At 47.7% G+C, this 15,846-nt stretch overlaps 1 protein-coding gene across 3 annotated transcripts in view; it reads right to left on the bottom strand.

Annotated features, from left to right (window-relative positions):
- LOC138260940 (uncharacterized) overlaps positions 1–15,846 on the bottom strand; it is a 771,875-nt gene that overhangs the window by 289,019 nt on the left and 467,010 nt on the right. For all 3 annotated transcript variants that reach the window (XM_069209481.1, XM_069209479.1, XM_069209480.1), the window contains exon 5: positions 11,478–11,634. In XM_069209481.1, coding sequence (XP_069065582.1) covers positions 11,478–11,634 — 157 coding nt within the window. The remainder of the gene's footprint in view (positions 1–11,477; positions 11,635–15,846) is intronic.

The raw sequence follows: 15,846 nt of genomic DNA, 5'->3' as shown, positions 1-15,846 counted from the left end.
ACAGAGCTCATGAGGGTCTGTTTTAGCCTTTTTTCTGCCACATTTCGGGCACTTGTCAAACAAGGAAGGCATTTTGTTGAACAAAGTCTTAAAGTTCTGTCAGAAAACTTCAAAATGTAGTAGAGAAAGACAAAAGACATCGAATGAAGCCTTTTTTCAGAAATTTTCTCGGAAATTTTGAAGGAAAAAACTTAAAAAGGTCGAGTTCAAAGCTCCAGGGTCCTGTCAGCAGGTGCCGGAAAAAAGAACTGAGGTAACAGCCTCACTCTAGGCATAATGGGATACTGGAGGACTGGCTGTTTTTAAAGGCACAGTATCCCTTTTCTTCAATTCTAATGGCAGCCTATGGACTACACTGTTCTGCACTCCTTTATAGGGGTTTTGTGAAAATAAAAGAAGTTTTTGGAAGTAACTGGTTTGGAAAATGACATTTATTTGGCAAACATTTAATATTTTTACTTCCAGGCTAATCTGAATGCAGGAGCTTGAACACTGTAGCCCTTCCTATAGGCTGCATGGGAACTTCCTTAAGTGTCTTGACAGGCCTTCCTGAAGGGAGGCGAACAGGCACACTTAAGAAGTGATATTGCAAAAAGTGCTCTGGGGTCCCCGCAGGCGGGCGGGGAATTATTCTACGCTTATGACTATACATGGAAATCCCCTACAAGAGAAGTGTAGAAAATCGTGCTTCAAAATCAAAACAGTATACACATATATACAAATGGAGGGACACAGCCCAGTCCACAATGTCCGTGGGCTACAGGGCCACATCACATAGGCCCCACTTGACTCCTGCAACAACACGGAGAGAACAGCGCAGGGGCATCAGGTCGAAAATACACAGGCACCTCAGGGGGATGGGGAATGGGGGGCACCTCAGCCAGAAGATGGTACAACACCACTGGTCCTGGAGGGGGCTACATGCCCTGTGTGATGTCCTGGGGAGTGCAAGGCCACAGTCTGTCTAGTGGGTGGTCTGCCCACTGCTTGGTCCTGGAGAGTGCAAGGCCACAGTCTCTCTAGTGGGTGGTCTGCTCACTGGTTGGTCCTGGGGAGTGCGGGCCACAGTCTCTCTAGTGGGTGGTTTGCCCACTGCTTGGTCCTGGGGAGTGCAAGGCCACAGTCTCTCTTGTGGGTGGTCTGCCCACTGCTTGGTCCTGGGGAGTGCAAGGCCACAGTCTCTCTAGTGAATGGATTCTCCACTGGTTCTGGAGGAGGCCTTGTGGCCAGTGAGCTTTATCCTGGCAAGGAGGGGGTGAGTGGATGGCTTCTTCCACTGGTTCTGGAGGGGGCCTGGTGCACAGTGTGCTTCATCCTGGCAAGGAGGGGGTGAGGGGATGGCTTCTTCAACTTGTTCTGGAGGCGGCCTGGTGCCCAGTGTGCTTCATCCCGGCAAGGATGGGGTGAGTGGATGGCTTCTTCCACTGGTTCTGGTGGGGGCCTGGTGCCCAGTGTGCTTCATCCTGGCAAGGAGGGAGTGAGTGGATGGCTTTTTCCACTGGTTCTGGAGGGGGCCTTGTGCCTGGGTGTCACCCACAGGATTTGCAGGGTCCAGGATGCACTACAGTCCATGGAGTCAGGACTACCCACTGCCCGCCGGTGGTGACGGCTGCACGGTGGTGGCAGTGGCGGTGCTGGCGCAGTGCTGGCAGTGGTGGGGGAGGCTCCAGCCCATCCCCTGCAGCCTCGGACGGCTGCCCACTGGGGATGCTGCTGCTGGCAGTGCTGCAGGCAGTGGTGCTGGTGTCGGGAATGCCAGTAGTTTGGGGAGTCTCCAGCCCATCCCGTGTAGCATCGGACGGCTGCCCACTGGGACTGCTGCTGCTGCAGGCAGTGGTGCTGGTGGCAGTGCTGGTGTTGGGAATGCCAGTGGTGGGGGGAGGCTCCAGCCCTTCTCCTGCAGCCTCGGATGGCTGAACCGCCATGGTTGGTGTTGAGGGCTCAAAATCAGTCCCAGCACCAGGCCCCCTGTCCTTCCTGCCTGCAGGGGCAGGCCCCTTGCCCTTGTCCTTCCCAGCGGGTGGTGCCTCCTTGCCCTTGCCCTTCCCAGCTGGTGGAGCCTCCTTGCCCTTGGCAGCTGGTGGTGCCTCCTTGTCCTCTGCAGCTGGTGGTGCCTCCTTGCCTTTCCCCTTGGAAGATGGTGCAGGCACACTATCAGTGCTGATGTCTGGTTCCCTGGAGCCTCTCACATATGCAGTAGCTGCCGACACTACTGTGGCCATGGACTGGGCGGCTGAGGTGCTTGGCTGGGTTCTGACCACCCTGGCCCGACATGAAAGAAGGCAGCATACCTGATACCCACAGACCCCTGCCCAGTGGTGGATGCCTACTAGCTTTGTTGGAGGTAGTGTTCATCAGCCTCTGCCCAACATGGGACCTACCCTGCAATGTCCGACCTGGCCTAGGGGCACCCACAGTCCCCAGCCGTAGACCACCCCACCATGCGCAAGTAGTAGATTTGGAAACTGTATTCACCCCCTTGTGGCTGCTGTGATGCCCTCCAGCGACCATCAAGCTCCAGATAGGCCACCGCCAGTATGCGGAACATCAGGTGGTCAGGGTTCGACGGGTACCCCTTCCTCGTTGGGAGGCCACTCCCAGCTGGGCCTCCGCTGTCTTCCGTGCCCAGCGTCTAAGGTCCTCCCACCGTTTGCGACAGTGGGTGCTCCGCCTGCCGTAGACCCCCAGGGTCCGCACGTCCTTGGCGATGGCACGCCATATACCCTTTTTCTGATGGTTGCTCACCTGCAGACAAATAAACAAAGAAAAAGGTATCAGCCATACCGTCCGGCCTGTTACACTCATGTCCCATCATAGCCCTTCCATCCCCTTAAGCACCGACACTGCCCACCATACATGCAGCACGCTGCCCAGGACCCTTCCACCAACCCCCCCCTTACACGAGGCCCTCACACACAGCACAACATTCATTCATCCCCAATGCATTCTGCTCACAGTGTACTCACCTGTTGGTCTGGAGGCCCATACAGCATTCAATACCAGGGTAGGACCCCATCCACCTCCGCAGCGGTGAATTCAGGGGCCCTTTCCCCAGTGACTCGAGCCATGGACGGTTCCAGGCACAGGTCACAGCAGCACTTGCAGTGTAGGTACTGTCCTGTTGAATGTCAGGTAGCAAGTGAGAGAACGGATAGAAACTGGCGGTCACGTCCGCAGCGGTGCGTACTGTCACCAGTGGCGTACTTCACCATTGGCCACTTTAATCCATAGGGCCCAATGACAACCAATGAGGAGTTGCACAGCGGTACTCGACTGCCTCCCGCAACGGAGCACAACAGCAGCGGCATTACTTCATTTCCACATGTCCATCGACACAGGACAGTCGAACGCCATTTCAGGGGAGGGCAGGTCATAGCACCTAACTGCGTCACAGTACGCATAGGCACAATTTGGGCTTATCCAAAAACATACTTGTTCTGTCACAACATGCAATACAGTGTACAGTTTGGAAATGTGGAATACTGGCCAGCTGCTCACTCTTTTGCCCCCTACAGTACAACCGCTGCAGATGAATAGGAGATGGAGACATCCTCCGTGTACAGACCCCTGGTGGACTTGGTAACAATGGAGGACAGGCACATTATCCTCACCTACAGACTTAACAGGGCCACATTCACATAGCTGTGTACCCTATTGGAGCCAGACCTGATATCTGTATCCGTCACCCCACTGGGATCCCCCCTCTTGTGCAAGTCCTATCTGTGCTTCATTTCTTGGCAGCTGGTTCTTTCCAAGAGACAGTGGGCTGGTCAGAAATGTCTCAGCCAATGTTCTCAATAGGGCTGACCAGAATGTTGTCTGCCCTGATTAAACACATGCTCAGCTACATTGTTTTCCCCCAGGTTGAGGATTTGGCCACGGTGAAAGCTGACTTCTATGCAATGGGACATTTCCCCAACATTACTGAGGGTATTGATGGTACACATATTGGATGTGCTCACCCCCCCCAAGAGAAATTAACAGGTGTTCAGAAATTGAAAGACCTTTCACTCGATGAATGTGTAGATAGTGTGCCTGGCGGACCAGTACATCTCCCATGTCATTGCAAAGTATCCTGGGTCTGTGCATGATGCCTTTATCCTGAGGAATAGCAGCATCCCATATGTGATGGCTCAACTCCAGAGGCACTGGGTGTGGCTAATAGGTGAGCCCATAGTTCCAACCCAGTATATGTTGGTGTATGGGTATGGTGTTGGCCCTAAGGGTTAGTGTTTGGCTAACAGGTACCCATGGATATTTGCATGTGACTCTGGTTACCCCAACCTCTCATGGCTACTGACCCCAGTGAAGAATCCGAGGACAAGTGCAGAGGAACGTTACATTGAGGCACATGGACGAACAAGAAGAATAATCGAGAGGACATTCGGCCTCCTGAAGGCCAGGTTTTGTTGCTTCCATCTAACAGTTGGTTCCCTGTGCTACTCACCCAAGAAGGTCTGCCAGATCATTGTGGCATGCTGTATGTTGCATAACCTTGACTTGAGACACCAAGTGCTTTTCTGCAGGAGGATGAGGTTGGAGATGAGTGTGTGGCAGCAGTGGACCCGGTGGACAGTGACGAATAAGAGGCAGAGGATGAGGATGAGGACAACAGAACAGCAATCATACAACAGTACTTCCAGTGACACACAGGTAAGACACTGTAACTTCACCTTCCAATGACAGTTTTGTTTTGGACATTGTACATGGCAGGCTGATTTTCCCACTACTATGGCCACTTACTGTACCCTTTGGCATCTCTATTTTCATATATCTGTGCCCCACTCTGGCTCCTGGTGTGTTGACTGCTGCCAACTACAGGTCATACTTATGTATACATTACTGTACAGTTGAATTGCAATGTTTACATTTTGTTAAACGAATACACATTTCAATCAATTGACAGACTCCATACTTGTATTTGTCCCAAGGGTGTTTACTTTAGGTGCTAATAAGTGGAAGGGGTATTGCAATGGGCTGAGCTGCTGATGGAGGAAAGTCCAGGATAGAGTCCAGTCTATTGGTATCACAGGTGCATTGTCCAAGGGGGCATAGGAAGTGGAGCAATGGCAGTTCAAGGAGGACAGGGTGACAGAGTGGGACACAAGGGTGTCATTCAGGAGAGTCTTATTTCCTGGCGGGGGTCTTGGTAATGTTCTCTGGCATTTTGCCTGGATTGCAGGGACAGTTGGCAGGGTGGTTTTCCTTCTGCAGTGGGAGGGGTGCTGGTAGCCTGTTGTTCCTGTGGGGGGGCCTCCTGTCCACTAGCATCAGCGGAGGTGGAAGGCTGTTCATCGTTTTGCCTAGTGTCAGGGGCCCGGTGGTGTGTCAGTGCCTCCCTCATGGTGTTGGCCATGTCTGCCAGCACCCCTGCAATGGTGACCAGGGTGGTGTGGATGTCCCTCAGATCCTCCCTGATCCCCAGGTACTGTCCCTCCTGCAGCCGCTGGGTCTCCTGCAACTTGTCCGGTGTCTGGCCCATCGTCCCCGGGGAATGGTGATATGCTCCCAGGATGTTGGTGAGTGCCTCTTGGAGAGTCGGTTCCCTGGGCCTGTCCTCCCCCTGTCGCACAGCAGTCCTCCCAGCTTCACTGTTGTCCTGTGCCTCTGTCCCCTGAACCGTGTGCCCACTGCCAATGACCCCAGGTCCGTGATCGTCCTGTGTTTGTGGGGTGGCCTGGGGTCCTTGTAGTGGTGGACACACTGCAGATTGACGTACCCTGGGGACAGTGGTATGGGCCCGTTGGGTGGGTGCTGTGGTGGTGTTTCCTGAGTGGGGAGGCTCTGTGGTGGTGCGTGACTGTGCCTGGGTAACCGACTGTCCAGAGGTCCCTGATGGTCCAGGTTAATCATCCAGATCCAGGCGTCCAGAGCTGCTGTCATCACTGAGGGCCTCTTCGGGAGGGACTGGATGTTGCTGGCACCTCCTCTCCGGTGACGTTGGATGGGGGACCTGTGGGGATGTAAATGCAGTGTTATTGTTTCTGTGTGTGCCATCTTGTGCATGGGTGTGTTGCCCTCTATGGATGTTATTGCCCTGGCAGCTTGCACACGTGTGAGTAGTGATTTGGTGGGCTAGGTGATTGTCTCAAGTGTGCATGCTTTAGTGATGTGTGTCCATGCAGGTCTGTGATGGGGGTCCGTGCATTGGTGTTACGTGCAGGGCTCGGCATTGGGGTGAGTGGGTTGTGATGGTGGGTGTATGTGAGGTGGTGGGGTGATGGGGGTGAGGGCAGGGTTGGGGGTATGTGATGGCATGTAGGTAGGGGGGTGATAGTAATAGAGAGTTGACTTACCAGAGTCCAGGCCTCCTGCTACTACTGCCAGGCCTTCAGGATGCATGATTGCCAAAACTTGCTCCTCCCATTATGTTAGTTGTGGGGGAGGACGTGGGCGTCCACCACCAGTCCTCTGTACTGCTAGCTGGTGTCTTGCGGCCATGGAACGCACCTTCCCCTGTCGGTCGTTCCACCTCTTACTGATGTCATCCCTTGTTCTTGGGTGCTGTCTCACGGCGTTGAGCCTGTCCACAATCCTCCGCGGTAGCTCCATCTTCCTAGCAATGGATGTCTGCTGCACTTGTGATCCTAATAGCTGTGGCTCTACCCGGATGACTTCCTCCACCATGACCCTTAGCTCCTCCTCTGAGAACATGGGGTGTCTTTGTGGTGCCATGGATGTGGTGTGTGAGGGTGTGTGGGGTGATGTGTTGGGGTGTGTACTGTAAGGTTCATGGATGGTGTATGGGTGATGGTGTTATGTGGCTCTGGTTCTGTGGGTGCCCTTGGTCTGTCTCTCTCAGTTAGCAATATATTTTTTGTCGTAAGGGGTTGTGGGTATTGTGGGTATGTGTTTTATTGTGTTGTGGGTGTGTGTGTAGTTTGAATTATCTAATGTGGTGTAGTTTTGTATGTGTGCGTGTATTTTGAGCGCGGCGGTATGTACCGCCAATGGTTTAGCGCCACTGAATGTCCACTGCGGTGATTCGTGGGTCATAATGCTGTGGACGTAGTTCTGCTGGCATAACGGTGTGGGTTTTGGTACCGCCAATTTATCACTGACCTTTGGGCTGGCGGACCTGTGTGTGTGTCTGTATCGTGATGGATTGGTATGTCTGTGTCATAATATGGGTAGCGGTAATCCACCGCGGCGCCGGTATGTTGGCGGTGGTCGGCATGGCAGTAGGCGGGACTTACCGCCAATGTCATAATGAGGGCCAAAATCTCCCTGGTTCAATCGCAGAAGGACATCCTGTAAGCTTATCATACGGAAGGGCTGTTTTTTCAAATAGGCGTTCAATTCTCTGAGGTTGAGGATCAGTCTGCAGTCCTTCCACTTTTTGCGAATGAGAAAGAACCTGGAATAAAAACCCCTTCCTTGCTGTGATGGAGGTACTCTCTCTATTGCTCCTTTGAGGAGCATCTTGTTGATCTCCCTTTTGAGTTGTTGTAGATACTTCGATGAAGTTCTGCGAGGAGGATTGGGAGGAGGCATTTGGACAAACTCTAAAGTGTTGCCCTGTTTCACTAATTGTAAGACCCACTTGTCCAATGTTATGACTTGCCATTGTTTGAAAAACTGGGATATCTTTCCGCTTAGAACCAGAGGAGGAGGGTCGGATGCAGCCGGAGCTTTGGGAGTATCAGGTTCTGCGAGCTGAGTCTTTAGCAGGGCGAGTTGAGCGTCCCCTAGAGCCAGATCTGCTGTAGGCCACCTGTGGCAGTTGCCTTTGTGTGTAGTATTGACGGAACTGCTGAGACGAGGAAGGACACGTTGAGTATCTGTATTGCTGGTAGCCTCCCTTATATGAAGGCATTCCACGACCTCTCGTGTCTCAAAAGGAAGGTTTCCCATACTGGAGAGTTCCCAACGATTTTGCAGTATCAGTGTCGGATTTAATAGATTGCAGAGCCTCAACAGCATGTTTCCCAAACAATGCCTGGCCATCGAAAGGAAGATCTAAAACTTTATTCTGGACCTCAGGGCGGAAGGATGTACCTCTTAACTAGCCTTGCCTCCTAAGGACAGCCGCACCTGCTAGTTGACAAAACGCAGTCGTGGCTATATCCATAGAACAGTCTAACAGTTCTGCTGACGACCGCTCTCCCTCATGTAATGTCTTCTTTCCCTCTGACTTAGCATCCTCTGGCAACTGGTTAATATGCGGGAGATGTCTGCCCATAGTTGTCTGTCATATCTGGCTAACACTGCCAGGGAGTTAGCCGCTCTTATCACGGGGCTAGCCATTGATGAGAACCTCTTTCCAATATTGTCCAACTGTCTACCCTCTTTGTCCGGAGGTGCGGAGATTGGAGCAGAGGGATTTTTGGACCTTAACTGTGCCGCCTGAGCAACCACTGAGTCTGGATGAGAGTGACGAGTTAGACATGCTGGGGCATCCTCCGGTGCTTTGTACTTTTTTTCTAATCGGGGACGCACCGCCGTTACCGTGGCAGGGTTGTGCATGACTTTCAACCTCTCTTCCCATAAGAAATTGTCTAGTGGTATGGAACGTACAGATTTCCGGAACTGCTCCTTAAAATCATATAAGAAGCAATCTGTTTGCTTGGACAGCATTGGCAGAGCAAACTGTTTAGCAGTTCACTCCAGGAGATTATGAAACCCCCCAATGTCATCTGGAGGGGAATCCACCTTCGGTTGAGAAGGAGGAGCAGGAATAACATAATCGTCCCACTCCGACTGAATGTCAAGGAACTCCCCTTCTTCTTGATCACCTTCCGAGACATCAGTGTCCTGCGGTATGGTCATATCCAGTGTGGCCACATTTGCTAGTGGAAAAGAGGTTGGCCTCTGACGTGGAGTGGTAACCCTTGAAACTGGTGACGAAGGAGGTTGTTGCTGCCTCTGTTCCTGAGGTGGAAAACGTTTACTGTAATCAGACAGCATTGCTCTGAGATCAGATAGCAAACAGCTTGGTATGTATGCCTCCTTCTGGTATGGTTGATCCCCTACATAGTACTGCGGGTCATAGGTCTCGCCATACTCATCATCGTCCTCTTGATATTTGACATTTAACTGTGAGGGGCTATGTGCTGTTCCAAATGGTCCCTCTTCGTCTGATTCTTCATCCCCCTCGAACAACTGTACTCCTAGCACGACGTGCGGTAGGAAATCTGAGGTACTGGAGCTTCTCTCAGGAGGGTTCTAGAGGGTGGTGTCTTCTGATTGGTGGATGCTCAAGTTTGATCCTTTTTTTCTTAAAATGGCTCTGATAGACTGTTAAATTGAGAGGCCTAGGGCCCTTAGGTTGTATCTATGTCAACACTACTTAGTTAAATGTACCGGGTGCTCCCAGCTCAACGACGGGGAGTGATTCAAGCATGTGAATCTATGAAAGTTCCAATACTGGAGTAACTACAGTTACAGGTAAGTAACTTATTTTCTTACTCTTTGCAGTAGGGAAGACCATTTCTCCCCAAAATCAAAGATATGTACATGTAGAAAAAGAAATATATATATATATATATATATACATATATATCTATATATATATATATATCTATATATATATAGATATATATATATATATACTTAGCTATGTATCAAAATATAGATAGAATACTATTTTAGAAATGCATATAACTACAATTGCAAAATATGCGTTAACAGGTAAGAGGATGGTTGGAAGAAGGAAGTGGCTTACCTTCACTGGAAAAGATGTCGTAGCATTGCTTGGCCCACTGCTGCATCACCGTTAACTGCTGATTCCAAGCAGTAGTGCTGTGTAAATGTGTGTTTGTTTTTCCAGGTCACTGCCCAGAACATTTCTTGAAGGGACACACTGGCAAACAGCACCGTTGACGTGGACATAATTCTTGTACAATGAGCATGCACTGATGTACATAATGGTGCGTAATGGTCTTCCTGCTTTCTGTTGACCGAATTGAACAGTGCTGGATATCCATCTAGCAATGCTTTATTTTGAAAGAGGATAGCCTTTCCTTGGAGCTCTGTCACTACAAGTAACCGATTTTTCCTTGAGAAGGAGGAAGAGAATTTCCTGCTGAGGATGCCATATGGCGGATGGTGTTGATCCAGAAGAGGGAGATGGAAATGTCTTTCCAGGAATTCCAGAGCGTGTATAAACTGCACATTTTGGAGTACCAGCATATAGCCTTAATCTTGACCCATTTGGGAGTGCAACAGGGGATTATCTCGCCTCACCCTGTGTGGGGGTAAGTGTGAGGGTTGCAAAGGTAAGTCAAGCTTTTCTTACCTGCAGCTTTATGTAGGCTCCAGTGATCGTGAACTCTGCCTGCCAGATAACATAGGTCATAATTAGATTTTCGGGAAGGGCAGTACAGGTGATCTTGTCCTGAAATTGCTTGTAGGTTTGTGAATGTTTGTGAGGGATTTGAACCATAAAAGAATGCATGTTGGGATGGGAATGTACTCTTCATGGCAAACTGGTATGCACCGCTGTCCTGAATGCCCAACGCATTTGAAACTGTTATCATGACTTTTTGTTTGGCTCTAGCGTCATGTTACTGAGTAGAGGCACAGACCTATCCCTCGCAATGTGATGACCAGAACAAGTTCTGTGACTTGGAGAGGTGCAAAAAGCATACCAATGCAGTGGAGCTGGGATGTCTATCCATGCCCTGGGTAGGGAGGCAGAGTGCCATGTTTTGTGAATCTTCAGAATGGCCAGACCTTTTTCTATCTGCTGAAGAGAGTGCAGCCTAATTACCCTCTCATTTAAAGTTCTGCTGGTATGTGAATCTTCAGAACCTTGTGTTGACATCCTGTGTGCATGTTGAGTGTGCGAGGTTAATGAGTAGAATATGCATGATAATAGGACTTTCTCTGTGGTTTGAGTGTGAGTACTGTGACCAGTGGGATTAATCTGTGATGCCCCTGCCATAGCATGGAGGAATATGAAAAATGAGGATAGCTCTCAAGGAAACTGGAAGTGTATTGTGTGCATTCCTGTGACAGGAGTGTGGAGACCTGGAAACTGAAATGAAGAAGCGTGCAGAAGAGCTTCCCGTAGAAATTCATTGAGGCCCTTGTTAAAAAGGCTGCTGATTAGCTCTTCCTAAGCCTAGCCAAGTGGTAGATGGGCGGGATGAGAGGTTGAACGGCAGTTCCTGTTGTTCAAGGTGAGGAAGTTTCTTTTGTGTGTCTCTCGGTGTTGCTTTAGAAAAGCTGAGGACAGCCAGGTGCAGAGAAAGGGCATAACATAATGGGAAACATGCTCTGAGGAAAAATATTACCTTGTACAAAGAAGGGCTATAGATCAAGCTGAAAGAAATCAACTGTAAGCAAAAGAAAAATATAAGAAAAATGGGGAGAAATCACACTGCACACATTTCAGTTATGAAAAGAAAAGGTCTGTTGTAGTTTAGATAATGCTACAAGATGACATAAAAAATGGTCACTTTTCATCATACATCAGAAAAGATAAGGATCAGACAACATAACTTACTGAATCTAGTCAAACCAATTCTTCTCACCTTGCTTCCTGTGTAACATTCTGCTGTGTCATGAGGGGATGCTTCTTGTGTTGTCTCCAATGTTTCAATCTGCGCTGCACTGTGAATTTTTGTGGCTTCACCAGCAATGTCTTCTTGATCTCCACAAGGCATCCACCCTTCCCTCTGTATTAGCAAACTAAAAAAAAAAAAAATAGATGAAACTTACAAACAAAAAGCAGCGCCCAATCAAATTAAGTTCTTAAGGATGGCATACAATAAGAAAATTCATATCAGTAAAATGTCTCTGTGCATGTGTAAACAACATATTCAAATATATAACGTCACATAAGGCCCTCCCCTCCTTGCTGGATTTGGGCCCTAGGGCCCCCATTGCCTGGGGCCCAGTCAATTATTAGAAGGGGGGCAGTGTAGCCCCCTTCCTTGGTCTATTTTAGCCCAGGGGACCCCAACACCCGGGGCCAGGCCAATTAATAAAAGAGGGAGGGGGCCACGCGGTCCCACTCCCGGGGCTGATTTTGGCCCCCGGGACCACACCACCGGGGAGCCAGCTAGTTATTAAAAGGGGGAGGTCGCCACACAGCCCCTTCCCCTGGCCGATTTTTGCCCCGGGGGGCCCATACCCCAGGGCACGGCCATTATTAAAAAGGGGGCACGTGTCAGAGGTCCTGCAAGCGAAAGCAAACTGCTATCTCCAGAGGGTGGGCACCTCGCGAGATAGCAGGAGCCGGCCCTGGGTGTACCTGTCCCCAGGGTCATTATTGGCTCATGTGTGGGGGGTCCTTGCGGCCAAAAACAGCACAGCCCCTCTCCAATACAGTGCTAAAGCACTGGGGACGTGGTGCTCCCCGGGGGTCAATAGAGCCATAGGAGGGCCACCCTGTGCACCCCCTCCTTATTGTTCCATAATGGTACATGTCCCAGGATCTGGCCGACCCAGAGGGTAAATTTTGAACCAGAGCAGAGACTGCACTTGCTTTTATTTAGATTTTTGCAGGATTCGCGGATCCTCCGTAATTTCCTGCATACATTTTAAAAAACATGCTTTTTTTCCCTGGCGGAGGTCCCAGGGTCACCTAAGCACCAAGGCTAGGGGTTCAGGGTATTCCTACCCTACCCCCTTTTCTTTTTTTATGTTTACTTGGGGGAACTCAGCTTAATGTTTTGAACTTAAAAAAAAAAAATACAGAAATTCACCAGTTGTAGTTAGAAGAGCTGAACTCACTTTTGTTTGTGTAGCAATGCTAGTCTTCATTTTTGAGGATTCATTTCACTGGATCGGTGAAAATGTCACATATGACAATGGATATGTACAGTTTCTTTGTGATGCAGTATTCAAGTAGATGAACAACAGTATGGGCCCCTTATAAGTTATCAATTATGGTTGATGAGTTTTATTGCAGATTGTGAAGCATTTACTTGGTGTTAAGACCGTTTTGTTAGTCTGTTTTTGAATGGATTTTGCCCTGAAGAAGCAGATATTCTGAAAACACGTGTTGACAACTGCAATGGATGGCAACTCCAGCTACGTCTTGTGGATGTAAACATTTTGGCAACTATAATCAATATAGGATGGACATGCTTTGAACAATACAGGTGCAATTATGATGTACATGTAATGAATATTATAGGTGCATTTCACTGCTGATATATGGGATACAATTCTCATGATGAGATAGATGATAGACATAGTGATTTGTCTTATCTTCTTGATACAATGAATTTGCATTCATTGAATAATATAGTGATTCTTTTTTAATGATTTAATATTTGTGATGTATTTATTTTGTTTTTGTGTAAATGTTTCTAGTATGGAGTTTTTTCTCCCCACAATTCTGTGGCATAGAGCTAACTAAAACTTGTGCCCTGCCATCTACCGCTTATAACCTCACATATTACATCACTCATCACACGTTCTACACCATCATTTATGACATCACTGATGACATCTTAAATTACATCAATGATGACACCTTAAATTACATCACTGATGACATCATTCAAAGTGTGTTTGTTTTATGGTTTTCATAGTGGCCAGTATATACCATATTACTTTTCTATCTAATTTTGTACAGACTGTGTCCAGCTAATAGGTGTGTTTGCGAAAGGCATGTGTCCTAATGCATCATAGGTATGTAGAAGTATTGAACAAGTTATCAATCTTTCCATTGAAGAGTAACTCTGCGTGCAGGTGAAGTTGATGACTTGTGTTCAGCATGTTCCACACAAGTTTACCTACTACAGATTAAGTATTGTAAGCAGCTTGAGTTACTAAACAGAATTGTCACAGCATGACAACTTCTACATAACACAGAAGACAGTGTGACCAGGTACTTCCCTATGTATATGTGTTTCTTTTGCTTCAGAAGATGGGCTATCTGTAAGGTTTTCACCACAGTATGAAGGCTGCAGGTAGAACAATCTTTAGAACCTCAGACCTTGGTTATTTTAAGCCACGTGTTGCGTTGAGGGTGCACTGTTCATAGTAGCTATTTTTTAATACTCTGTGGTGTATTTCTCATGAGAGTTTCACTGTCTGCAAACAGTGTGGTACAGACTAAACCCTCTCCATAGAGTAAACAGTGTTTACAGTACACACTTTTCTCCTCATATCAATGTAGGTTTGGTGACTGATGAGTTTATTGCAGAAATAAGCTGTCCATAGTAGAGTATTAATTTTGGAACAGACGTTGAGTATCTTGAGTAAAGTGGCTTTCTCTGAACGGCAGTAAAAATAATGATCACCATGTGCAATGAAGCTTTCTCATATGTCTGTGGGGATGTTAATGTGAACTAGGTTACTCATGAAGAGTATGGTATAGGGTCTGCATATACTAAAAGAGTTTTCTCTGTGTTGTGCATACAAATATGAGTTTTATATGTAAACCTTTTATTTAGAATTTTATAAACTGTGATTGCATTTCTGTAGTCGGTTCCATCAGTACGCCTCGAAGGCACATAAAAAAAAAGGATGGAAGTTGACGTCAGAACACCAACAAGGACGTCTTATAGCTCCAAACCCATCATGCAGTATTGCGTGCGGAGTCATGAAGATTCCGAAGCCCTAGTCAACGTGGGAGAGCTATCAAGAACGTTTCTGTGGAATGCTGCTGCAGGGGATATTCAAAAGGTGAGGAATCATTAGTAGATGTATCCACCAAAAAACACACTGTCCATCAGAGTGGAAAATGGAAGGAACACTGTTGCATACTAACAACGTGGAAGATTCCAAGGCCAAACGGGCGAAGCTTGCAGGTAATTGCTGCCTTTGCATACTCAGCAACAATTAAAAGGGAGAAGAAAATAAGTTACATACCTGTTACTGTGGTTCTCCAGAGTTGGTATCTTTCATAAATTCACATGCTTGAATCATTCCCCGTTGTCGAAGTGGGCGTCCCATGGTACATAAAAAGCAATAGATTCAATTTTAACATTGAAGTTAATGGAAAAATACATTTTCTTTCATAGCTTATTAGTGTTATTAGAAAAGACCCAAAGTCCAACCAATCAGGCAAGAGCGCCCTTTAGAACCCTCAGCACAGAGGCTCCAGTCTCTCAGATTTTCTAGCACAAGTGATGTATAAAAGGAAGAAAACATGAGGTGAGCTTCTAAGGGGAGGAGGGTGGGTTGCATGTGAATCTATGACAGATACCAATTCTGGAGAACCACAGTTACAGGTAAGTAACTTATTTTCTTCTCCAGTATTGGGGTATCATTCATAGATTCACATGCTTACATCAGAATAATTAGCAGTAAACATAAGATATGAATATATATATATATATATATATATATATATATATATATATATATATATATATATATATATATATTTATATATATACACATATATATTAGTGGTTGGTGGGTAAAAAATTATTGTCTCAACTTGTGCAAATAAATTTAGTAGAACTGCTTGTCCTACTGCCGCGTCCACCCTGTCTGCGGGATCTAAGCAGTAGTGCTGACTGAAGGTGTGGCTGCTAGACCACGTTGCCGCTCTGCAAATTTGCTGTAAAGGCACTCCTGCGAAGAGAACTGTGGAGGTGGATACAGCTCTGGTGGAGTGGGCTTTGACGTTGGCTGTCAGTGGCTTTCCCACTAGCTGGTGACAAAATTGTATTGCGGTGGATATCCACTGAGCTATAGTCTATTTGGTAACAGGATACCCCTTTCTAAGTTGTCCATAGCCTACAAACAACTGATCTGCCTTACGAAAGCTGCTAGCCCTTTGTATGTAAAATTCGAGACATCTCTTGATATTTAAGGAATGTAGTGCTCTTTCTGCTGGAGTTTGGGAAGAAAGTCTTCAATATTACTGGTTCACTCAGATACATTTTGGATTAGTTCTAAGGATGACCATGTCCGACTTAAACTGAAGGAAAGGTT

This window comes from Pleurodeles waltl, chromosome 10 (assembly GCF_031143425.1).
Source record: "Pleurodeles waltl isolate 20211129_DDA chromosome 10, aPleWal1.hap1.20221129, whole genome shotgun sequence".
In the NCBI taxonomy this organism is placed as follows: Eukaryota; Metazoa; Chordata; class Amphibia; order Caudata; family Salamandridae; genus Pleurodeles; species Pleurodeles waltl.
Note: the sequence above shows the minus strand (reverse complement) of the source record. Positions and strands in the feature narration are given on the sequence as shown.